The sequence below is a fragment of the Eptesicus fuscus genome, chromosome 7 (genome assembly GCF_027574615.1).
Source record: "Eptesicus fuscus isolate TK198812 chromosome 7, DD_ASM_mEF_20220401, whole genome shotgun sequence".
Classification (NCBI taxonomy): Eukaryota; Metazoa; Chordata; class Mammalia; order Chiroptera; family Vespertilionidae; genus Eptesicus; species Eptesicus fuscus.
Window position 1 is genome coordinate 20674034 of NC_072479.1, and position 26128 is coordinate 20700161.

At 46.3% G+C, this 26128-nt stretch overlaps 1 protein-coding gene across 2 annotated transcripts; it reads right to left on the reverse strand.

Moving 5' to 3' along the window:
- Positions 1-16772: 16772 nt before the first annotated feature.
- On the reverse strand, positions 16773-21978 carry SOCS2 (suppressor of cytokine signaling 2). 2 transcript variants are annotated; one of them, XM_008143760.3, is made up of 3 exons: positions 21725-21978; positions 19923-20283; positions 16773-18267 (listed from the first exon to the last, which is right to left on the reverse strand). In XM_008143760.3, exons 2-3 carry the CDS (start codon positions 20059-20061, stop codon positions 17810-17812), a joined length of 597 nt encoding a protein of 198 aa, XP_008141982.1. In that variant the 5' UTR covers positions 20062-20283; positions 21725-21978; the 3' UTR covers positions 16773-17809. The 2 variants fall into 2 exon arrangements, with proteins under 2 accessions (XP_008141982.1, XP_028004354.1); XM_028148553.2 differs by lacking the exon at positions 21725-21978 and adding an exon at positions 21093-21137.
- Between the last annotated feature and the right edge of the window lie 4150 nt (positions 21979-26128).

A 26128-nucleotide genomic window follows, 5' to 3' on the forward strand; every position in this document is an offset into this window, starting at 1 on the left:
TAAGCTTTTTTACAGAATATGTAAAGAGATCTAAAAATGAAAGTACTGTAATATTGAAGGTCAATTTTAGTCAAAGTAGGAAAAGGAGATTCAGAGTTAAGCTAAAATTTCCTATCTTGATGTCATCTGCATCCTTTCCTAAATTTAAATGTATTTTTAATTTAAATTCATTATCATCAGAATTCAGATTATAAAAATGTATGGATGTAAAAGTATTAAAAGCAGCTGGATTCAGAAACCAATTTATTTTTCCCTTCTTATTTCAAAAACAATTTTCAAAGTTCTAAAGCCATCCCCCAGGTGCTTCCTGCCAGTTCCGAAGAATGAAGAACGTTCTATTTAAGGACGACAGGGAACAATCCATATCACCTCCTTTCTTCCTGCTGGCTTCCAATGTGTTACAGGGAAATTAAGAGTTTGAAATGGAGAGTTTTAATTAGACAAGCTTCCTATGCTGTTGGTTTGTTTCCTTTATTTTAAGGCATAAGTCTTTGTATGATAATGGAGTAGCTTGCAAAGCCACAGAGATTCAGACCTTAAATGGGAATTTCATTTATGTTTACTTTGGGGTTTATTTGTTTTTTGACACCTAGATTCTATTCTGATGTGACTCCCTTTGTTTAAGAGGAGTTTTGAGGGTGAGGGAGCTGAGTTTTGAAAGAGCCACATTCCAAACAAGCAGGTAATTTGTGAAATAAAATACTTGTCAAAGTCCTGTAATTCCCAAAGAGTTTGCTATAATCTAAAAGGTATTACATGTGCTACTTTGATCACTTATTAAGCAATTTAATAGCAACTTGAGCCATAGTTTTTTTTACAACTTGACTTACATCTTGGTCTCTGGTTATAGTTTGGTTTCATCTGTAATAGCTGTTAAACTAAAAAACTTAAAAATAAGAAATGAAGTTGTTTCTGAATAGGTAGACTGCTTTTAAGCATCTGGAGTCATAAGCAGAAGGGGGAGAATCTAGATGCACAGTTGGCTCACTGTGGTAACAACCGCTGGCATAGTTAATTCCCTCTCCAGAACCACCTTTCCCGTTGCAGAAAATCAATTCCTTTGTCCCCAAAACTGAACACCCCTCTGGTATCATGAGTGGTGGTATACCAAAATTAGCAAACACAACAGGAAGGAGGAGAGAAAGCTAGGAGAAGGGGATAGAGTGGGGATGACAGGGAGTTGGAGAAGGAGGAACTTTTTACCAGTTGTGCTCAATCAATGTCTTTTGAACAGAACTAATTGAAGATGATATTATTAAACATTAAATTTTTTTTGGGGGGTTTTTTCCAGTTCTGTCCCAGGATTTCTAAAGACAGTCAATTGTTTTATCTGGAGTCACCGGCAAAGCATGAAGCCATGTGCCTGCCTCTTAGCTCTGATGTCTCTCTCTGGTCATGCGGCTCTAAGGCTCTCCAGGCTGCTGGGCTCAGCCTCTTGCTGGTTCTAAACGCCGGCCCAGCACTTTAGCACTCCAGAGACATTCTTCCTGGAATGAAGATTTAACTTGCAGTTCATTTAATTAGCAAAGGAGCAAGCTTATTTGGTCTCAATTCTAATTATGCTATTTAAAAATGAATAGTATTTTAAGAGAAACCCTCAATTATACTTACAACTTATAAGATAGTAACTTATTTAAGACTGAAATATTAATTAGTGCACTTTTTTTGGAATATGGTTTGGAAATACTTAAAATGTTAAAACATGGCCCTGGCCGGGGAGCTCAATCGGTTAGAGCATCATCCCGATATGCCAAGCTTGTGGGTTCCATCCCCAGTCAGGGCACATACAAGAATCAACCAATGAATGCAAAAATAAATGGAACAACAAATCAGTGTTTCTCTTCCTCTCTCTCAAATCTATAAATAAAAATAAAAAATAATGCTAATGCACATATTCTTTGACCCTAAAATTCCACTGCTAGAAATTTATTCAACATGTATATCTCCAGAAACACATTAGTATAGAGATATTTCTTGCATTGTTGTTTGTAATAGCAGAAAGCTAGGAACTACTGGTAAGGGGATTGATTCAATGACTAGTGGTGCATTTTATACCAGGGAATATTGTGCAAATGTGTGTGAATGCGGTTGAGCTTTTTGTTACCATAAGGTATATAAAGCTACGTAGACAGATTCTCAAATGTTAAATTAAAAAAGCAAATTGCAGAGCAGAATGTAGAATTCTACCTAGGTGTGCTTTTAAAAAAACAATTTAAATATATGCCTATCTTGCATTAAAAATCTCTGAAGAAAAAGGATTTTTTTAACAACAGTCACCTCTGGAGAGTGGGAGAGGTTGGCCATTTTATTTTTCACTTCATAGCCTTCTGAACTGAGTAGATTTCTAACCACGGTAATAACCATGTCATTACTTTTAGATGAATTGAAAACTGGCTCATAACAGGAGGTTGTATTACACGTACATTAACAGAATCAGAACGGGCGCTCTTCTCTGCGCCAGTTGGTGGGAGCCCCTCTGCCTAGCCACCTTCTCACCCGCATCAGGGTCCCTAAGGCTGCGTGAGCAGATGTACACCCATTCCAGACGCGGCACAAGGGTAAACACAGCTGTGTGCTCTCAATACGCCCTGCATCCGGTGTGCTTTCCATTTTAAACACGTCGGCCTCGTCAGTTTCTAAACACATCTCCTTTCTTCCCGGTCTACCTCGCAGGAGGTCCGGGAGCCCCGAGCGGAGCGGCGCTGGTGCGTGTCTGGGAGGAGCTGCCCGGCCGCAGGGCAGCTTTTCCTGCGCCACAGTCACTGCCCTGTCGGCAGCGGAGCGCGCGTCCCAGCCCTGCGGGCCAGGCGGGCGGGAGCTCGGTTTGAACCTTCCCAAGGAGGAAGAACGGAAACTGGTGTGAGATTCCTCCTCCCGCACACAGGCACTTTCTTCTTCTCAAGCTCTGTGGGGGGGTTTTCACTTCTACTGCTGTCTTTTTTTTCATTCTCCCTTAACTGGTTCCTAGAAACATCTGCCTGTTTCTTTTCTGGTCTCGCAGACGTAAATCAAAGTCACTCCTTGCCCGTCTCGCTGGGTCGGGTGTTGACCTCCTTTATTAACCAGGAACGTTCCCTCTCCCCGTGCTTCATTTTTAAACGATTTTGAAGAGGTTGGGTTTGAAAGGCTGCAGCTTAAATATTTCTTCCAAATCTAAACTGTTCCTCCTCTAAAAATTATATTTCAAGAAAGCATTTTTTTTTTTAAATGGTCATTTTGCTCCAAGTGTAGTATGGTGAGCCCTCACTACGGGCGTGTTAACCAGCCACAGTTTAAGGGAGAAGCCAGTAAGTTTAAAGAAAAGTTAACTCATCGTAGTACCAGGTGATATCTCTCATTTCTTCCCTATCTCTAATGTGCTCCTCAAATAGGTATAATACTAATGAAGAAAAGGACTGTGATTTTCATGCGTAAATTGGGAAGCTAATTTTTCCAGAGTCCGTTTCTCCCAACCATTGCTCTGCCTCCCTCCAGAAAACAGCAATTCAGATCTCCAGGTTAACCCCAAAATAGCCCCCCGCGTTACTGGACTGAGAAATGTTATTTAGAAAATAAGGGGAGAAATACGCATTTTTCTGAAAGTTTGGGGGCTTAGTCTAGTGTCAGTAGCTAAAACTGTATTTGACTGTATCGGTAACTGTTGAAAGTCCAGATACTTACTTATTTTTGCCATAAATCCATACTAACAATCCAGTACTTTGTCAACTTCCTCAGTTTGGGCACTAATGGAAGGGTGCTATTAACAGCCCTCAAAACTGAAGTTCCTTTATTGCTTCTGCCACTTGAGAAAAAGTTCTGCTACAAAATTGTAATAACATTAAGTCCCTACAAATCAACTTGGAGATATCTAAATGTGTGTTTCCTAGAAGAAGCACCAGACATCAGTTTTATCTGGCAAACTTCAAAGTATCTCATACCACAGAACTATACATTTCTGGACCTCACAGGAAGCACAGCCAGGAACCTCAGCCAGCCAACCAGAGGTCTCAGCTGCCACTCCATCTGCAACTCAGCAAGGCAGCAATACGGAGATTAACCACTGCTACCAAGACAGGACAGGCACCCCCCCCCCTCCCCCCAAAAAGAGGAATGGATAGAAATTTCAAATCCACCTTCTCAATTTCTGGTGGTTTTTGTTGTTGTGTGGTTGTTAATCCTCACCCGAGGATATTTTTCTACTGATTTTTAGAGAGAGTGGAAGAGAGAGGGAAAGACAGAGACAAACATCGATGTGAGAGAAACACATCCATTGGTTGCCTCCTGCATACGCCCTGCATGCCCTTGATGGGAATTGAACCTGGGACCCTTTGGTCTCCAGGCTGACGCTCTATCCACTGAGCCAAACCGGCTAGCTCATTTTGTGATCTCTATATTTAACTAGAGACCCAGTGCACGAAATTTGTGCATGGGTAGGGTCCCTAGGCCTGGCCAGCAATCAGGGCCGATTGGGGCCTTCCTTCCCCAGGCTTCTGGCTGCTGGCCAGGGCCTTCCTTCGTTCCATGCTGCCCCCTGGTGGTCAGCGCACGTCATAGCGGGCTGTTGAACTCCCAGTCAAACTCCCGAGGGGACAATTTGCATATTAGCCTTTTATTATATAGGATTCTATGATTTCTGGGCTCAATTTCTAGTTTTCGATTATATAGGATTATTCAACCCACCATCACACTAAACTCACACAAAAACAACCAGAAAGCCCATGTAAATGGGATTTTTATTTGCACATTCTGTGTGATTTTATGTAAAAACAAATGACAGAAAACTTGAGAATTTTCGGTAAAAGCACCATGTCCTAGAACGTCACAGTTGGTATAAATTCTGGAACTGGAGTCTGACACAATTGATGTACATAAGGACCTTGAAACAGGAAGAGCCTGTGGAATCTATCAGTCATTTATTCAACTCACAAAATGAAAAACGTAGTGAGGGTTACAAGGCATTTCCTGCAGAGAATTCCCAGTCTAGCTAAAAAGATAACACTGCATAAGTTTTTAAACAGTGTAGGATTGGCAGATGGAGAGGAGCAAGGGATGGTGGTTTTTGGTTGTCTTTCCATAGTACTGGATTTTTTAAACCACCCTTACATGTATGACTTTGAAAAAAGTTTGAGCTAAATAACGATTGCAGTGGAAAGGGAGAGAAGGGACAGACATGACAAGAAATAGGAAGAATTCTGCTCTGGAAGTAGGGTGCACGTGGATCCCTCCCACTGCTTTCTGTCCAGGATCTATCAACAGGTTCACTCTGTCCCCAGAACCTCCCACAAATTCTTCCTCCTCGCCTTCCTTCCCATTCCTGCTTTAGGCCGCAGTAACCTCCTCACAATCACCTTCCTCTGGTGCCGTGGTCGGCAAACTGCGGCTCGCGAGCCACATGCGGCTCTTTGGCCCCTTGAGTGTGGCTCTTCCACAAAATACCACGGCCTGGGCGAGTCTATTTTGAAGAAGTGGCGCTAGAAGAAGTTTAAGTTTAAAAAATTTGGCTCTCAAAAGAAATTTCAATCATTGTACTGTTGATATTTGGCTCTGTTGACTAATGAGTTTGCCGACCACTGCTCTGGTGCATGAGTTCTGACCTTTTATGACCCCTTTGGCAGTTTTCACTATGGACCCGTTCTCAGGATACGGTGTTTAAATCATATAATTAATTATAGAGATCACAAAAGATGAATTCTAAAATGCACATATAACATCATTTTTAAGTTGTGGTGTAATAATACATATCCTCCTTTATTAATTCATTAAATGATAAGATGTAGCCCAGGGTCTAATGGCTATAGTAATTTGGGTTTAGTGAAACATGTGAAGCGTATTTTGAGATGTCTGCAATAACTATACAATGATACCGAAATACCTGACTTCTACTGGTGATAAACTCACTTCTGCTAATTCTACTGTGATCTTCTGCCTAGATATAGTTGAAGAAGATGCTCAATTTCAGTTAAGAATTTAGTGACAATAACAATGTAATTTTTTCCTATCCAAGTTCTTGGATCCCAAGCATACCAGCCATGGACCTCTTGCAAGTCCTAGGACTGGGTAAGAAGCCCTGCTCTGCGTCCTGGCTCTCCAGACCAGCCTCCCACCTTGCCACCAAATTTGATGCTGTCATCCTTCTGCTCAAAAAGTCTTCAATGGGTCCCTTCCTTTCCAGGTGGCATACAAACTTCTGAAAAGCAGGCAAAGCCCTTGATGCTCTGGTCTCTGCTCACCAACTCAGGCTTATTCTCCACTCCCAAAACTATTAGTTTCCTATTTTGCATTAGAAGCTTCACACAATAGGAGAACTTTGTTCTCTCACAGCTCCATGTCCTCTTGGCTTGGAACTCCCTCACCCTGCTTGTTGGTCAGGCCAACTCCTTATCTTTTTTTTTTTTTTTAATCCTCACCCATGATTTATATATTTTTTTCTATTGATTTTAGAGAGAGGAGAATGGAGAGGGAGAGAGAGAGAGAGAGAGAGAGAGAGAGAGCGCGCACAACATTGACCAGTTGCCTCCCCACCCGGGAATTGAAACCACAACCTACGTGTGCCCTGACCAGGAATGGACCCTGTAACCTTTTTCCGTTTTGGTGTACAGGATGACACTTAACCAACTGAGCCACCCGCTGAGCAGGCCAACTCCTTTTCTTTTCTCCACTCTGAGGCCTTACCCGACACCTTCAGGCAGCTTCAAGTGTTTCATCTCTGCTCCCAACTACTCTTTGTATATACCTCATTATATTTATTACCTTATTGTATAGATGACCCTTGAACAACATGGGGGTTACAGGCACCGAATCTCCTACCTCACACAGTCGAAAATCCACACATGACTTTTGACTCCCCTAAAACTTAACTACTAACATCCTACTGTTGACTGGAAGCCTTACTGATAACAAAAACCATTGATTAGCACCTATTTTGTATGTTATATATATTACATGCTGTATTCTTACAATAAAGGAAGCTAGAGAAAATGTTATTGAGAAAATACATTTACAGTATTTATTGAAAAAAAAATCCCACACAGTTCAAACCCTTGTTGTTCAAGAGTCAACTGTACTATAACTGCTGGTAAGTGTGTCTTCCCACTACCCAGAATCTCCTTAAGGGCAGGGACTATTTTTAACTTTCTCCAGGACTTTGCCTTGTGCCTGGCACTAGTAGATATTCAGTAAGTATCTATTGAATGATTACTGAATGAATGACTAAATAAATGAAAAAGATAAATATAAAGAGAAGTCAATGTCTGGCTGGTATTGCTCAGTAGTTGAGCATCGACCCATGAACCAGACCACCAGTTTGATTCCCAGTTAGGGCACACGCCCAGGTTTCAGGCTCAATCCCCAGTAGGGGTCGTGCAGGAAGCAGCTGATTGATGTTTCTCTCTCCCCCTCCCCCTCTTTCTCTCTTTCTCTCTTCTTCTGTCTCTAAAATCAATAAATATATCCTCAGGTGAGGATTAAAAAATAAATAACACTACAATTTCTGATTTGGGTTGATGTAGAAAAAGTGAAATGGAGAATGAAGGGGGAAATTATGTAATAAAATTTTGAATTAACTAATTTTTACATATTCTAATTTTTTCAAAGATAATAACTCATGATACAGTAGAGGATAATTGTCCATTAAAACACAGCATTTATTCTGGTATTCTGATTATACATAAATATACTATAGAAAAGACCCCAACTAGAAACAGGTTGCATTCTAAAACAAGACTTACAGACCAGTTGTCTGGAATTTATAATACAACTAGAGGCCCGGTGCATGAAAATTCATGCACTGGACGGGGGAGGGGTGGTGGAGGGGGGTCCCTCAACCCGCCTGCCCCCTCTCACAGTCTGGGAGCCCTCAGGTGCAGGATGTGACCCGGCAATCAGGGGAAGGCGACACCCCATCACACCTCTGCTGCTGCCACTGCTGGCAGCGCAAGCCTCGGCCGGCCCTGGTTACCTGAGCCTTGGGCGGCCCTGGGCGGCTGGAGCACTGAGGGGACTGGGGGACTCAGGAGGCAGGCGCACGGAGCAGCTGCCTGCCACCCTGGCGGGACTGAGGGGACAGGGTGCCACAATCTTGTGGCTGTGGGCACCACCATCTTTGAGGGCGGGGCAGTCAATTAGCATATTCCCTCCTTATTGGCTGTGGGTGCCACCATCTTTGAGGGCAGGGCAGTTAATTAGCATATTCCCTCCTTATTGGCTGTGGGTGCCACCATCTTTGAGGGCGGGGCAGTTAATTAGCATATTCCCTCCTTATTGGCTATGGGCACTGCCATATTTGAGGGCGGGGCAGTCAATTAACATATTCCCTCCTTATTGCCTGTGGGCGCCGCCATCTTTTCGATGGCATGAGGATCAATTAGCATATTCCCTCTTTATTAGATAGGATTTCCCTCAGAAGCCAATTTAAATCAGTGATAACGTACCCAGTTTTCACACCAAAGTCCATTTGGTTTATAATGTGCCTGAATGGATCTACATTTAATTTAAAATTGGCAGAAAAATAATATTATTCAACACTATTGCAGTATAGCTAATTAAGCAAAATAGTAAGCAGTAGAAGTGAGTGTGAGCATTATTTGTCTTGAATATTGACAACGGGGGAAAGATGGGTTTAAATGTAGCAGGGCGAGGAAGCCCAGGGAGACATTTGTGACGAACAGAAGGAATCTCTAGTTATTTCAGAGGCTTTTGAGGTGAGTAGCCCTAGCTCTTTAATATGTATCATTTCACTTCAAGACTTAAGACCTTCCCTTGTGGCTCACACAAAGAGAGAAAATATTTTGCAGTAATTGAAAAAGTTTTGGAAGACAACAAGGAAAGGAGGAATGGGATTAAAGAGGCTAGGTGGATCCTATAAAGTTTACTTGGGTTGAATTAGCCAAACCAGGGAGAAAAAGGAAGAAAGTATACATGGCATGGTATAGGTGGTGGTGATTATTGCTGCTCACCAAATATTTGATTTTCTCCTCTTGGGCACAGGGGACTGCTTGGCCCCTTGTGGTTGGTTGGCACCAGAGTCCTGACCAATGGATTGGGAGAAGAGACAGGGCATTTAAACGCCAACAGAGATCCCTGAATTTCTCCCTCCCCACTGACTCAGCCACCTAGCCACAGTGGAGGAGGTAGCTGCTTTGTCAGCCTGGGCTCCTGAATGACTAAGAAAAGAGCCTCCCTATGACACGTGACAAACATAAATGGGTAGAGAAATCTTCGTTATTTCAAGATACGAACCGTTGTAATTTTAAGCCTCTGAGGCTTTGGGGTTCTTTGTTTTGCAGCATAACGTAACTTATTATGACTGACGCATTATTCATATAATTTACCTCCAGAGAAAGGAAAAGGGTTATAGGGAAGAGATGGTGGGTTATAGCTGCACTGGATAGATCCATAAAGGAGATTAGAGGAAGGAAGGAGAGGTATGAAATCTGATGGAGGGAATCCTTCCAAGCTGGATGCTCCAGGTTTGGGGAGATCTTGTATTATGTCTGAAGTAAAAATCCTAATAAAACCATACTCACAACTGGGCAGACAGGGTCATAGCCCTCTGCTAACTGCATATGACTAAAAGGTACATGGCCTAGCATACACCATTGAGGTATATGCTGGCTGCAGGCCTCAGAGCTTAAAAGCATTTGTAAGCGTACTGAGAAATAAGATACAAGAATGAATAAAAGCATGGGTTTGGAGTCAGACTGGCTTGAGTTCAAATCTCAGCTCTCCCTCTTAAGTCACTAAATCTTTCTGTGTCAATCTTCTTATCTCTAAAGTGGATATAAAAGCAGAATCTACTTAAAAGGTTTGTTGGGAGCACTAAATGAGGTCATATTTGTAAAGTGTCAAGTGTAATGCCTAGCATTACTAAATGTTCTTTTTCCAGTTCCCTGGAAGGGAAGCCCAAGAGTTAGTTTGTTATAGCAGTGGTCGGCAAACTCATTAGTCAACAGAGCCAAATATCAACAGTCCAACAATTGAAATTTCTTTTGAGAGCCGAAAACTGACTTCAGCGCATGGGCCACGAAGTTTCAATCGCACTGTACGTGTGCGCCCGCACATGGCATTTTGTGGAAGAGCCACACTCAAGGGGCCAAAGAGCTGCAAGTGGCTCTCGAGCCGCGGTTTGCCGACCACTGTGTTATAGAATGGCCACCTCACTGCCATGCCTGGAACATCATAAATCCCATGGTAGCTGCAACCTGGATCTCTTGGGACTTTCAGGCATTAGCAGGCTCAGTGATGTTCCTCTGCCTCTGCCTATAAGGTCTGCACACACCCACCCTCCTAGAGTGTGCCCCAAGATCAGAGGTGTGCCCCACTTTAAAACAGATCCAGAGAATCCAAATAGGCAAAGGTTTAATAGATTAGGGCAGAATCATTTATGCTCCAAGATTCTTTTCATTGTACCAAAGAATCTAAGAATTTCCTTAGTACTTTCCAGTTTTTCTGTGGTTTCTTTTTTTTCTTCTTTTCTTTCCTTCCTTTTCTGTTTTCCTCCCTTCCTCCCTTCCTTCCTACCTCCCTTCCTCCCTTCCTTCCTTATTTTTTCCTTCTTTCTTTCTTTGACTTGTTTGACAGAGAAAAAGAAAACTAAAGCTCAGTAGTATCCTTGTCCATTGAGGATCAATCAGAAAAGCAAACAATCTATGAAAATGGGAAAAATTACTTGCAAAACGTATCATTTGCCCATAGCTGTCTGGGATCACATCTATGATACTGACTCAGGGAGCAGAGCAGAGATAGCCATCCAGGTCTCTTGGTAATGAAAATTCATCCGAAGCGTTATTGTGATAATGGCCAAAACACAGCAGATTCCTATTTCTCCATCAGAACCAAAATCTGAAAATCCTAGTCCAAACTACTCTTTGCTGATAGGGTAGCACTCAAAGATCCACAGCCAGACGAAAACGCAAAATTCTTTTAACCAGCTGTTGAAAAGTCCAGAGTTAAGAGGAAGTTATTGTTTTTTTCAAAATAAATGAGAATATATTAAGGCACAAAGACAAAATCTACAGTACAGGTTAAGTAGAAACTGAGACTACCCAGAAATGTGGAGCTTGCCTCTCCTCTGGCACTCCCACCCCATTGGGAGAGGGATTGCGCTCCTGTCTGGGCACATGGAGGACTTCACTGGAACAACCAAAAAGCATGAAAGCTCCTCATTTAACAGATGGAATAACAGGCTCTAGGAGACTCGGTGTTTGGTCCATGGCCAAACAACCAGAAGTGGACCCCAAGTTTTCAACTTCCTAATTCAGAATTCTGCCCACTGCACCACAACTTCCTACTTTCCTGGGAATGGACTCTGAAAGCTACCCAACTCCCCCAGTGTAGACGCTGGCCTTCGAAGAGAAGCACGTGTCTGTGGAACCCAAAGCTCCAAACTCCAGCACAGATGTGAGCCTACGGACAAGGGGCGTCAGTGTCTGCACCCTCCCCAGCCTTCTCCCCAACCACTGCCTCCTTCCCACCCCTCACACCTATCGGCTCACACCTGACCAGTCTCCTGAACTCCACTCTTGCTTTTTTTCAAGCCATTTTCCAGAGGGCCTCCAGAGGATATAAAATAAAAACCTAGTTCAGTTACTCCCCCATTTAAAAAAGCTTTTATCCCCGGCCCTCTGGATAAGTTCCAAGCTCTTCAGCAAGGCCTACAAGGTCTGTCCCCGCTCACCTCTACCCTCCTCTTCAGCCTTTTTGCAGAAAGACCTCCCTCACCAAGGAGTCTAAAGACATTAATTTGGCCCTAGCCGACTGCTCAGTGATTAGAGCATTGGCCTGCAGGCCGAAGGGTCTCAAGTTCGATTCTATCAAGGACATGTACCTAGGTTGCAGACTCAATACCCAGCACGAGTCAGGACGCGTGCAGGAGGCAACTAATTTATGTGTCCCTCTCACACCGATGTTTCCCTCTCCCTCTCTCTGCCTCCCTCCCACTCTCTCTAATAATGGAAAACATTTCCTCGGGTGAGGATTAACGATAGATGATAAACAGATACGTTAATTTGTAGTGTCTGCCACCTTCCATAATATAAATACTCCCACCATGGCTGATTTCTATTTACCAATGATTTACCTAGAGTTAGTGATTTAGCTCACAGAATCCCTAAGTACTGTATTTAACAACTGCCTCCCAGGAGTTCAGCACACCACTCACTCTCCAGCCTCCTCAGTTTCCTCATCTTGCCATCTTTTTAGTCACTTTGTTGTTTATTAACATCCCCCTTGCCTGATGGACAGGGGAAATAAAGCGAGTGAACAAAGAAGCAGGCAATTTTTCTATCCCTGGTTCTAGCAAAGGAGATTGAGTGGGGAGAAAGTGGAAACCAGTATTAGCTAGATGTTTGTAAGTTTCAATTACCCCGTGCTCTCTGCCCCTAATACTGCAGATAACTAAAAGCAGATGCCATAATCAAATATACAAAATGCAAACACACTTTCTGTCCAAATATAGTATTGATGACCACAACCTGGAAAAAGCAAAGAAGAGAAATAAACTATGCTGGAAACCAAACAAGGGTCACGTTTATCAAGATGGCAGAGAGGAGGTTAAAATGGAAAACCAAACAACTTCCCTGGGTAGAAATAACATGGAAAATATTTTTCTGAATGTTAAAGATCTAGCAGCTCTCTGGACCAATATCTAAACAGGAAAAAACATACCAAACTAACGGAAGAGAAAACTGTTTAGCAAAATGTCAATTTTAATCTTAACACGACTGGAAACTGGGGAACAATTTTCTGGAGTTCTGTGATTGAGTCCCACTCTCTCCACCACAGAAATGGGCTCCTTGGGTGGTATTTATGTGAAGACAGAAGAGGAAGGCAGCTGGCCATATTTCCTTCCCTCTCTCTAGGACTCTGGCTTGCCTTCCCCTCCCTTCTGTTTCTAACCGAGGCAGCACCACATGAATAATAGTTCACAAACTGTGCGCCTGATCTCTAGGGCACGTCAGAGTTCCTCTGCGTTAAGGAGGTAGTTTCAAGTGAGACGGTCTGTAAAAGCAGTCTTATTTCTATGGCTCACTGAACATTTACTGCCGTGAACCCCACTCTCTGTGACCACACGTGTCAGATCTGGCCTCTTGTTGACAAAGCTCCGGGAGGGGTAGAAAGGAATATCCAGCTTTGCTCCGTAATTTCAGCTTACTTACTACCAGGCACTGGGGACTCCAGGGCTTTTAAAGGCTACCGTAGCAACAGCTGTTACTTGGCTTTGGCAAGATGGTTAAGTAACCTGAACTCAAGCCACATAGAAAAAAATATGTAAAGATGGGAATAAAAAATACATATATGCCTACGTAGGAGTGAAACAGGACTATCACAGAATCATTCTTACATATAGACAAGGAGAAGGAAGGAATGGAGGGCATTTCCATTCCAATCAAATGAACTGCAACTTAAGAAGGAGCCTGATACTAGAGAGAGAAAAAATGAAAGCATGCACATAACAAAAGTGTCGTTGGTATTTGAGCCTGGCTACTTGTTTCAAAATCTGAAAAGAATCAAAGAGAGTAGGAGACAGATTTAATCTCAAGATATTCTAAATCATTGAGTTACCCAACTCAGGGAGAATATAATGACCCTCTTTCACTGAAGTGTAATATGGTCAGCAGAGCTGTGTCAGAGCTGAGAGGGCAGCTTAATGACACAAAAGGGGGAAAGTGAGGCAGGCCTTAACTGTGCCAGTGTGCCCATGAGCGAGAAAAGAGGTGGGCGGTCACCCGGACATGGCCGTGTGTGTGAGTCACATCTGGCAGAGGCAGAAATGAGATCATAAAAGAGCAAGGATGGCAGATTGTTAGATGTTAAAACAGCAAATAGGTTACAAACCTTGACGAGTTAAAATGAATGCAAAACTCTGATGTGGATCAAGCCTTCCTGAAGCCCAGCAGAAGCCGATTATTTGAGGCAGGGTGGAAGGAGGCAAGAATTGGAATTACCCTGTATAGTATTCCAAAGGCCTGCTAATTTCAGAGGAAGAAAACTGTGATGTTAAAAGAACTGTAGGGCTTACCAGGTAGCAAGATAGAATATTGACAATTTAAACAGAGTAGAAGGGTACAGTTTTTACAAATACTAAACTGTTAAAATACGTGTTGGCTGACTCTGCCACTGATTTGCTGGGTTATGTGTGTGTTCCTGTGTGCATACACATGCAAATTTCCTGACTTCCCTGGGTCGGATAGTCTTCGTCAGGTAAAATGACAAAACTAAAATACGTGATTGGAAAAGTGGGAGAATACAAAGGCCCCTTAGTAAATGAAAGGCCGAGATTGAATGACATCACTTTTTTGCTCCAGAGGCCAGAAAGGACCCCTGGGAGACAAGCGCGGCCTGGGCCCAGCTGTGCGATGTAACCACAGCCACTTACCCGCCGCCGCCCTGCGCCTGCCCACACCACGCAGAACGCGAGCAGAACACAGCCTTGTCTCGGGACATTCCATCCCGTGGATTATCTGATGACGTCCCTGTCTCTTACCCTCTACCAGGATACAATTTTCTAAAAGCAGAGAAAATCCTTCCCAAGAAAATAAACACTCCAAAACAACTGTCCCATTCTCTTACCTATTTGGATTACATAATTACTATGAAGTCAAGACTTTTTTACTGACACGCCAGAAAAAAAACGTTCAGCTCATAAGCTGAACGGCCTTTTCTCCACAGTCCAAAGCCCTAAAATCAAAACAAACAAAACAGAAAAACCCAACTCCCTAAAAAGCAGCCTCCAGTGCCCACTTGGATAGAATGAAAAACTCCACTGCCTCAACTCTGCTCCCGATGGAAACTCAGATCAAAGTATTTTAAGTTCGAGGAGACATGTTAAGTCCTGTATCCTACATTCTTCAACAATAACAACGATAATACATACCTTTACTAATGTCCAAAACTGCCCTGCAAAGAGATCCCTGGGTATTTTTCTTGGCTCCATTGAGGGTAGTTTAGACAAGTGTGCATCTTAACTTTTTTGTTCAATGGGCTATAAAATGGAGTTACCAATAATTGGTAACTGGCATTATGTACCAGCCACCAAGTAAAACAGTGAACCCCCTCTCAACCCACCCCTGCACCAGGAGAAAACCCACGGGCCCCAGCTGACTGAAATCCCACAGAGCACAACACGATAATTACGGTACCTATACTTTTCTGGTTGAGGCGGCAATAAAAACTCTGAGGGTTCCTTTTATAGCCTGCTCTTACTTGTTCGTCCGGATCAATATAGAAATCGCAGCAATTTGCTCTTCGTAATTCCTCTCCAAGAATAAAAAGGGCTAGTATGTTCCTGGAATGCCTCCTCACTCACAAATTAGAAGTGTACCTCCTGTGATCACTGTACTTTGCTCATTCAGTCTATGTGAGGGTTAAATGAGATAATGCATGTAAGTGCTGAGTAAGAGTCTGGCACAGAATGAACTCAATAAATAATGTTAGTAATTGTAAAAAAAACAAGAGAGAGAGAGAAAGAGAAAGAGAGAGAGAGAGAGAGAAAGAGAGAGAGAGAGAGAGAGAGAAAGAGAGAGAGAGAGAGAGACTGCCCCTAATGCTTATCGATGTACTTGAAATAGAGAAGATTGAAATGTAAGGCAAGTTCCACAGAACACTTGAGGTGTCTTTGCAGTCTCATAGTTACTTGCTAGCAATAATGCAGAACTTTCCACAGGTGCTCATATCCCACTACTGCGTCCAGCTCTCAATAACTGCAGAGTGTTTGAAACCATGAGAACAGAAGTGCGCAGGACGCTGAAGAAATCCCACAAAGTCCTTTGGCACTGGCCATGTGGAAGTTTTGTCAGAGAAGTCAAATATTCCACACCTAACAACTGTTTTCAGTGGAGAAAAAGAGTAAGGAATGCACAGAACCTGAACATCTTAATGAAAAGGTTAACCCCTGATCATAGACTAGACCCTAATAGTATGGCTCTTTAACTTTTAGGCTACAAATGAATTCTTCCTAAAGGACAACTTAACTTCTTTCGTGTTTGGCTCTGCTGTTTGAATACACAGGCACAAAACCATTTCTCAAGAGCTTCATGAAAATATTTAAGCAGGTTTTACTATCATTTATAAGCACAAATTATATGCTTCTGTCTTAGCATAATTCACTTGGGACACACACAATACACTAGGCCTGTGGTCGGCAAACTGCGGCTCGCGAGCCACATGCGGCTCTTTGGCCCCTTGAGTGTGGCTCTTCCACAAAATACCACGGCCTGGGCGAGTCTATTTTGAAGAAGTGGCGTTAGAAGAAGTTTAAGTTTAAAAAATTTGGCTCTCAAAAGAAATTTCAATCGTTGTACTGTTGATGTTTGGTTCTGTTAACTAATGAGTTTGCCGACCACTGCACTAGGCTCACCTTCCCAGTGATACACCATTATACGTAGCTATGCAGGAAAAATTTAAGGTGGCAAATGAATAATGTCCGCACACCAAAAGATGGTACATTTGCAACAGTCATGAGCCTATGTGGCAAAAAAAATAAATAGGCCATAAAACTTTATTTTGTATTATGCCTATTCAACCCGTAAAACTAGGATATATCAGTTTTTGTAGTTTCAAAACCATGTTTTTGGAAATACAAAGGGCATTAGTGTTATGCCTGTTCAACTTGTAAAAGGGCCACTTGGCAAGTCTTGTAGTTCCTAAACCATGCTTTCCAAAACGCAAAGGGCAAGTATGACCCATAGCTTCAGAGAAGGGCAAGAAAGGCCTCACGTCTTGCTGAATATTTGGCTTATTCCACTTGACATAAGTTTTTATGGCAACCCTCTATTACCATGAAAGTATATGTTTTCTACGATTCAAAGTAATATAAGCGCAACTTGTAAAAGTCAGGGTTTTTATTTAATACATTCTAATCAAATAGTAACAGCAGTAAATAAACACTTTGAAAAACAGGCAGGTATCCCCTTGTATCTGGAAGAAAATTAAGTCCCAAGTTTTCTACATGGTAGAAGGGAGACAACTGCTGATGTCCATAGTCAGACAATTCAAGGACAACTTGGAAATTTCTAAAGCCATTTCCAAAAAAAACCCATGGCAACAGGTCGGGACACAGCTATTTCCAAGGGTAAAATGTCTCTATCTACATGGTTTTATTAACCGGGATTGGGTTGCACCTGTATAGCATGACATTCTTGTCTTTAGCCTTAATGGAAAAGACGAAGTCTTTTCCGTTTGCACCAGTTTGAAATATTTCTGAAGTAAGGCTCTCTTAAAATAGATTACTACAGTACTCATTCACATGAAAGAGTTCATACATGTAGTAAAAAGACAAATACAGGATTTCATGGTCTTTTTTTTTTTTTTTTTGGTTGACTTGGTTAATTGCATAAAATGAAGGATAAATACTCACAAGCATATCCGATCAACAAAACCCCTAGGAACATTAGAATGCGAACTATAACATATCCAAAATAGACTCGGATCACCAGGATTATAAAATGGAAGCTAAGCCTGTCAGGTTCCTTCCCCTTCTTCTTCAGTTCTCCTCTGTGGAGTCCTTTATCCCTTTCTCTACCACTGGTGCTTGGACCTTCAACCAAAGAGAAAGGAACCTCTGATCAAAATACTTCGGCCTTTACTTGGGACATTTAACTTTTAACTTAAAAGGATCAGCTGGTCTTAGCCTGAGGAAGGGAAGCATTTCTCAGGTGAACATATCTGAGGGGACTTGACCTAGCTACCTAGTCACACATGTAGGTTAGATTGATTCAGCTGTTCTTAGAATTCCGTGTAGTTATCCAGAGCAGTCACTCAGGTTTTGGTTCTCTTTTACATAGCTGCATTCGGAGATACTCTACATGAGGCATGTTTAGAAAAAGAGAAACACTTATACCTGGAATTTATATTCTTCCAAGTAATCTTTTAGTCTTGTTGGCAAAGGCAGTCCCCAGATGGCACCGGTGCATTTGTTAATGGTGAGTCTGCAGAGATGCTGCAGAGGCGGTGCTGACGTGTAGAGCGGTTTGGTCAGATAAAGGTGAACCGTGCCGTTCCGGGGGGCTTCGGGGCCCGTCCGCTTATCCTTGCACATCTGAACATAGTAGTCGATCAGATGAACCACACTGTCAAACTGTTTAAGCTTGGACTTGACACATATGATAGAGTCCAATCTGAATTTCCCATCTTGATATTCGATTCGAAGATTAGTTGGTCCAGCTGATGTTTTAACAGATATTGTTAGTAGGTAGTCTGAATGCGAACTATCTCTAATCAAGAAAGTTCCTTCTGGTGCCTCTTTTAATTTCTCTTTGGCTTCATTAACAGTCATACTTCCCCAGTACCAACCTGGGGTTTTGTTCAAAAAGAAAAAGAAAAGAGGGTAAAATTGTTATTATAATGTTTTAAACGGGGCAAGTACTTGACAACATTTTTTTTCCCTAGCTCTAAAAAGAAGTGTGTGAAAGTTTACCAGAGGCTGCCATAAATACTTTTGGTAGAAATTTAACGAAAATGTGGGTCCATGTTATTTTGTGAACACAAAGTGTGAGCCAGTTTGTTTGTTTTTTTTTTGTTTGTTTGTTTTTAATAATCTTCTAGAGCTGTTCTTTAAGGTATCTAGACTTTCTCTGAATGAAACAAAAGAACATTTGCAACATGACACACTAGCTGACAAAGCATGATGCTTCCAGCACCACTCAAGTGAAATCAAAGTAAATTAGAAATAAATCAGAAGTTAAAAATAAAAGCCGTGCCCTTAAAAAGTGGAAAACTGAACTCTACTAATTCCAAGAGGGAAAAACAGAAACACGGTTTTGGATGGTTGGTGTCCCCTTCGTCTCCCCAAATCTGTCAATGGCTGCATCTCTGTTCCAAGCCCTAGAAAGCACTGCTATTTACTTGTCTTAAAAACGCAGTTCTAGGTACAATAGCTTCTGTTTGCTGCTTCAATTACAACTTCCTTATCAGTCATTGAGAAATGAGGGAAACCCCAAATGATAATTAGTATTTCAAGTTTGTAATCTTTTGAACTTTGCCCTAATTCAAACCCAATTCCAACTGCCTGTGGGTCTCCCCAGCATTCCCATTTGATCTGCCTGCACCATCTCCGGGCCCGTTCCGTGTGCAAAAAATGACTCAGAGGCATTCTGCATTGAAGAAGTTTTAACAATACCCCCCACCCCTCAAAAAAAAATGGCTCGGATTCCGAATCTGCCGGTCCCTCCGAGCCGATGGGAAAAGCACATGGCCCGCACGAAAAGCGCACAACCGCGAGGGAGGACCGAGTCCCCTCTTCCTAACGCTACCAAAACTTCAACTTTGCCCCAAACGTAAGCTTTTAGGATCCAGCGATGTTGTAAGCCTGCAAGGTTTGCCAGAATTTCTTTTTTCCATTCCTTTCTCCTTTCTGATGCCCAGGGACTCCCTAGCCGCGCCCGGCGCGGGACAGCCCTGGAAAGACCTCCCGGAGGGCCGCGCTCAGCGGGGGCTCCGCGGCGGCCGCCGCGCGCCGACCTCCCGGTCCCCGGACTTGGCCGCCCAGACTCTCCGCGGCGGCGGATGCTCCGCCCGGGAGCCGGATGCGGCAGAAGCTGCGGGCACTCGCCGCCCCGCGCCCGCGCACGGAAAGGAAGGCGCCGGGAGCTTTCTCCAGCTCGGGTGCGGTCCGAGGGCCGACCCCAGCCGCGGAGCAGCGCGGAACACAGTTCCAGGTTCTAGCGCCCTGAGGGGCAATTTCCAAGGAGCCCCTCGTCGCGCCCTCCTTCGGGCCCGAGTCTCTCGAGAACCGCTTTCCTTTCACATTCCCAAGAACCCATCCTCGCCGCGGTCCCCGGCTCTGGGGCGGGGACGGGAAGGAGGGCACGTTTCTCCATCTCGTTCTTTGCTTCCCTAGCTCGTCCCCACCTCCCAGCTGCGCCCCCCGCCCGCAGAGCCCCCCAGCCGTGCCTTTGGGGAGGCGCCCCCTCGCGCACGCGTGGCTGCCGCGCCGCTCCGCTCCCTACCTGTGTGGCTGAGCTCCCGCAAGGCCTTCGCCAGACGCGCCGCCTCCGGGGACGGCTCCTCCGCGGACCCCGCGGTCCCCCACTGGCCCCGCGTCCCTTCCGCGCCATTCCCGGAGGGCTCGACGCACCGCAGGGTCATGAGCAAAGGGTCACCACAGCGAACACAGGTGGCCGCCCGAGCAGGGGTCAGAGGAGGGCACGAGTCCTTCCTGGAAGTCAGTGGGAACCCCAAAACACGTCCCTGCGGAGTATCCAAAATGGTGGTGGAGGGGGAGGGGGTGGGGAGCTGCTGGTTCTTCCTCCCCAGGCCCTGGTGGACAGATGGCAAAGTCCCCCGCAGGCGCGGTCACCCACAGTGTGCCTGCGAAGAGAAAGAGTGGGGTTGGGTCAGTCGGAACTGGACCCCTGGCTGGGGTGTGGGTGGGGAGGCGGCGACGTGGAAAATCCCGGGGACTCCTCCGCGTCTCTGCTCCGGCACCATTTAACCCCCAGCATCCAGGCCCAGCTCGAGAGACAGAAGGATTGAGAGAGCCGGGATCCGACGCGCCAGAGTTGAAAAGAGGGAGGGGTGCGGGGAGGGGGCGGGAGAGACAGGATGAGGGTGGGGAACCGGGTGTCTTCCCGCCCAGGGCAGCTCGCGGAAACCGCAGGCCAGCGGAATGGAAGAGCAGAGAGTCACCTGCAGGCACAGGGGTAAGATATGCCCTAGTCAAGGGCAAGTGGAAAAACTGTTCAAAGGCAAGAACGGGAGAGCAGCTCTCGAAACTGCACTCCCATCGCACGCTCCGCACCGCCCGCAGAGCCCCGGGAGAGAGTGCCGGCCCCAGCCCGGTTCCCCGCCCTCCGGCGCCGCGGGGCTCCCGGGGCCGGAGCCACCCGCCCGGAGCGCCGAGGTGCTCGAGTAGCCGCATCCCCAGCCCGGAGGCGGCCTAGCTCCCCTCCCTCCTCTTCGGGCGACGGTGGGGGGCGCCGCCGGGGCCGTGGCGGCCGCTCCCGGAGCCCGGCTGCCGCTGCCGCTGCCGCTGTAGCCGCCGCGGGCGCTGTCGAGGAATCGGCCCGAGCGCGCAGCCCGCAGCCTTCGCGGGGGTCGGAGCCCGGGCCCGAGCCCGGGCAGAGCAGGCGGCAGCGGGAGCCGCTGGACCCGCGAGGCAACCCAAGCTGAGCCCTCACCTCGGCCTCGGCCGCCGTCTCGGCACCCGGCAGCCTCCCCAGCGGACCCGGGGCGGGGAAGCTGGGAAGGACCCCGGAAAGGAGGGGTAGCCGCTGAGTGCTCCCTGTTGACTTTTAATTTGGGAACGAGATGCCGGGGATGCGACGAGACCGGCAGCGGCGGCCGGAGTGCTCAGCGCGGCGGGCAAACACTAGCCCCGGAGACCATCGCCTGGAACCCCCGGGCTCCGACACCCGCTGCTGGGCTCGCACCCCCCACCTCCCTCCCCGGGCAGCTGCAGGGTGTCCCTCCGGCTGCGCCCCAGGAGGTGGGAAGGACAGAGGGAGGAGTAAGGAGCCGAGGCGGGAGGCAGGAGAGTGGAAAGGAGCGGGAGATCGGGTTATCAGGAGGATTATTAATTTGGATGGCAGTTTAGGAGAGAAAAAACACTCTGGAGACTTCCCGACGCCGGGAAGGAAACGGAGAAAGCCGGCGGTAGTGCCCGGCAGCGGGGCAGAACCGCGGCTCGGACTCTCTGCCCCAGGCGGCTCTAAACTGCGGAAGCCAAGGCCGCCCGGCGCTCGCGGCGGTGCCCGGCGCCCTCCCCGGCCACCCTGCTGGGGCGGAGCCTTCGGGCTCCCCGGACCAGTACCTGCCGCCAGCCCGGGCCCCAGCTCCTCCGGCGTCTCGACTGCGGGCACAGAGGCTCCTGAGGCGCGGCGCCCGGAGCCCGGGTGCGCACTGTCCGCGGCCCGCGCTGCGCCAGTGGCGGCGGGCGAGGAGGCTCATGCTTCAGGGGAAGCCCAGAGCCCGCGAGCCGCGGCGGCGGCAAGACTTGGCAAGAGTTAAACGCCTGTCCCCGGAGCGACGTGTGCGCGCGGCTCCCCGGCCCCCCGCACCTCCCGAGCTCCCCACCTCCCTCCTGCGTCCGCGCTCCGAGCGCCCCGCCCGGCTGCTGCGGAGGCCGCTTTCCAGGAACTTTCCAGGAATTCGCCCCACGTGACCGCGGCCCCGGCTGCGGCTTCAAACAGGCTAGCGCGCTACTGCGCAGGCTTCAGGGGAGGCGGGCTCTGGCGCTCGGGAGTGGGGCCGCGCGGTGCGGCCGCCTGGGAGCCCGCCCCACCCCGACCCCCACACTCCTGGCGGTTCGGGGACGCGCAGAACACCCCGGCCACCATCGCCCCCGTTTTGGCGGCCAGAACCTGTCCCCCAGCCGTGCCAGGGGTGAGCCGGGATCGAGCGAATAACAGACATCCTCGCCCCTCGGCGGGGATTTCTCTTTCTTATCCCCTCTGTCCCTTCACGCGACCCTGCAGGCCGCGCGTTTTGTGAGCAGCGCGCCAGAGAGACGGGGGCGGGGGGGGGGTGTCCCCGAAAAGGCCCCTCCCTGCAAGACACTTGAATGGGGTGGGGAGGCCCCTTTCCAGCCCAGCGCCCGGTGCCCACGCCCAACAGCCGGAGGGAGCGGGCCGGAGGCGGTGCCCTCGGCTCGGGTCCTAGAAGGCATCCCGCGGCTCCTTTGGCGGCGCTGGCCGCTCTCCGTTCCATCCCCCGGGCGGTCTCTAGCACCTGCCTGGCCGGGTTCCCCCCCTCCAGTCCGCCCCACAGTCTCCCTCCTGCAGCCGGGCGCCCCCAGCTCACCTGAGCGCACTGCCCAGGGGGCTCTCCTACGCGCGCGCCTGAGTGGTGCCGGGCGATGAGCCTCGATCCCAGCAGTCCGCAGAGCGCGCGTCTCTGCGATTTCCTGCAGGGCTGGCGCCCAGGCACCGGGAATTCAGAAAGATCCCAGTCACTTCTTCCCGGCTCGGGGACCCTTCACCTCCTCCCACCCGCTTGGAGGTCACCTGGCCTCAGTTGGAACTCATCTCCTTGCCCGCACGCCCGCACGCCCGCCCCCCCGAAATGTGACCTACTTTTTAAAAACCATTAACATTCACGGGAAACCCGGATCCAAAATTTCGATAACCATTTTTCTTTGAAATACCATTCTATTGCATCACTGCTCAAAAGCTTGAAAGGTCAATGGTCACTTTTAGTTGAAGCGGTGGCTATGGGGAAGTTGGGCGAGGAAGGGGGAGGAGGTGTGGGGAGGCGCGGCTCACAAACCTTGCCTGGTGCTCCCTCTGCTGGCTCTGGGAGGAAGCATAGAACCGCTCCCCACCTTCCCCTCGCGAGTCTGGGGCGGTAGTTTTCTCGGTTTTTGTTTTTTTTGTTTTTACTGCTTTTGAGTAAATAATTACGCAAATGATTGGCAGGTGAGCCCGTGAAGGGTGAGGAATTTCCCAGCTAACAAGGGCTTTCTCCAAGATGGAGTCGTGTGCATGGGATCATGTTTGTTTGTTTTTTATTGAGTCTTTGATGTGGAGGGCAGAGCTAATTGAACCCTAATCAAAATCCTCTATAAAGTAACTGAAGACTAGCACTGGTCGGGTCGTTTACCGTTTTTAGACCCTCGGCCTTTTCTATAAAACTAAGGGACTGGACTCTAGTTCCCGGTGAGGGACTAGGATGAATGCACAAATCAGATCCAGAACCTTTAAGAACCACTGCAATCTGCCAGGGTTCACCATGTTCTAAGTTATTCCATATGGCTTCTTCTTCCTTGGTAGAGAATCCTAGAGGTAGGGTGTGCTCTCTTCTGTCGTTTAAATTAAAAGATCATTTTTTAAAAAATTAAAGGATAAAATAAATTTCTGTTTGTCAATTAAAATGAATCTGCCAGCAACCCTTCTTAATGGGTTTTCCTGTTGCCTGTTAACACATGCTTTTCCCTCTTTTGCTGTCTGTCTTCCTGGAGTGCCCTTCCCCACATTGGGTGCATGGCCAGCTCTCATCATTCAGGTCCCAGCTTATCTTCACCTCCAGAGAGAGTCATTGTCCACAAAAGTCCCAATAAACACAATACCAGCTGTAGGAGCACCAAACTGTACCAAAGTAGGATTTTTTATTTTTGTTTCTGAAAGGTTTCTCTGCACTTTGTTGGCCTTTTTAATCTGCCTCTTAGGAAAAATGCTTATGGGATCATGTTAAGTAATAAAAGGTGAAATTGTATCTATTTCAAGCTTTTACAACATTATAAAATTCTGTTTGCATGTGAGCAAAAACAGAAGGGAACGTGGATAAATTAAAGCAGCTATGTTTAAGGTGGCAGAATATGGGTGATTTTTAAATTTGATTTTTCTTAATACTGTTCTGGTATTTTTTATACAGTCATCATTTCCCCGAAATTGCACATAGGCCAGTGTCTTCAATTACTCTAAGGGAATAGAGTATAGTTTGCAGAGCCTGTAACTCCAGTCCTGATGGACCTCTCTCCTAAACCCCAGACCTGCCACTCCCATCACTTTTGAATGGCATCTCCGGTTTAACATGTCTCAAACTAAGTCCTGATAACCCCTTAAAACAACACTTCTTAAAAACAAAACAAAACAAACAAAAAAAACACGTTCCTCCTTCAATCTTCCACATCTCCAAAAATGTCAATTCCAGTCTTCAGTTGCTCAGGTCAAAAACCTTAGTCATCCTTGATTGCTCCTTCTCACACACCCCACATCCCACCTGTTACCCAATCCTTTGACTCTTGACTTCGCAATAAACCCAGATTTGAAGCCCTTGCTACATCACCACCCACCAGTCCAAGCCATCCCATTTCTGCCTGGCTTACTGCTGCAGCCTCCCTCCTGGCATCCTTGTTCCCCTTACATCTGTGTACTCCTGACAAGAGCAGTAAGAGTGATCCTGTTTAAACTAAGTCATTTCATGTCCCTCCTCTGCTCCTACCCAAATGGCTGCATCACTCCAGAGTGAAAGACAAAATCCTAAGAACCACTGGAGAATCCGACAAGATCCGGTCCCATCTGCCTCTGATCTCACCTCTTCCTGCTGTGTTCCTAGATCACTCTGTCCAAGTCACATTGGACTCCTTGCTATTTCTAAAACTGGCTGCTCTTTCTCCTTCCTCAAGGCCTTCATCTGTGCTGTTTCCTTACCTATCATGTTCTTCCTGTCAGATATCTGCATGGTTTACTTCCTCAGATTTTTACTCAGTGTCACCGTCTTAGTGGGACCTTGCCTGATCACTCTATTCAGAATCGACCCTCCCACAAACACTTGTCTCTCCCCCCTGGTGTAGTTTTTCCCTTAACACTGATCACTATCTAACCTAGTTTATATTTTATTTATTAGTCTGGTTTCCTGTCTTTCTCCCCCACTAGAATGTAAACTTCATGAGGACATGTATTTGCCTTTGCATTGTTCATAGATGTATCTTAGCACCTTGAATAGTTCCCAGCATTTGGTAGGCAATCCACATAATTGTTGAATGGATGGATGGATGGATGGATGGATGGATGGATGGATGTTTTAGCAGCATAGCTTTAACATTAAACTGCCTGGGCATGAATCCTTACTCTGCCACGGCTTGCTACATATTGATCTTTGACAAATTAGCCTCTTACAGAGATGATAATGAAAATTACCTTTATAGTGTTGTTGTGAAAATTAAATGAGATAATCTATGAGAAATGCTTTGGTACTCAGCAAATAATAAAGATGAACTGTTATTTCAACTATCATCCTTTTACTCTCAGTTAGTTTGGATTTTTTGTTCTCCCTGTAAGTAGGATTATCGTGTACTTGTCTATATGAAGCTCAACAGTCACCCTCCTGAGACTGCCTGAGAACCTCTTGTAGTTCATTCCCTGGAGCTCGTTTTCAGGTTTAAATTTGTAGGGTTACAAAGTGATTTCATTTGTTTCTATATGTTCAGAAACATACCTGTTCTATTTAGTGGAGTAGAAGGTGCATGCTGCTATGGTGAACTCATTCTGCATGAGGGAAGGGGGAGTGATTTTCACAACACTGGACAGTTTCTTCTGTTGCCCGCACTGAGAAATTGCCAAGCCTTGAAAATCCCCTCTATGTGCCAAACCCGAACTGGACATTCTTGGTTTTGCAATGCAGATGTTCTAATACTGCAATTGACAAGTACTCCACACAGCTTTTGCCAAGTTGCACAGAGTTTTTTAGTCTTTGTTTTGAGGAGGGGGGAGCTATA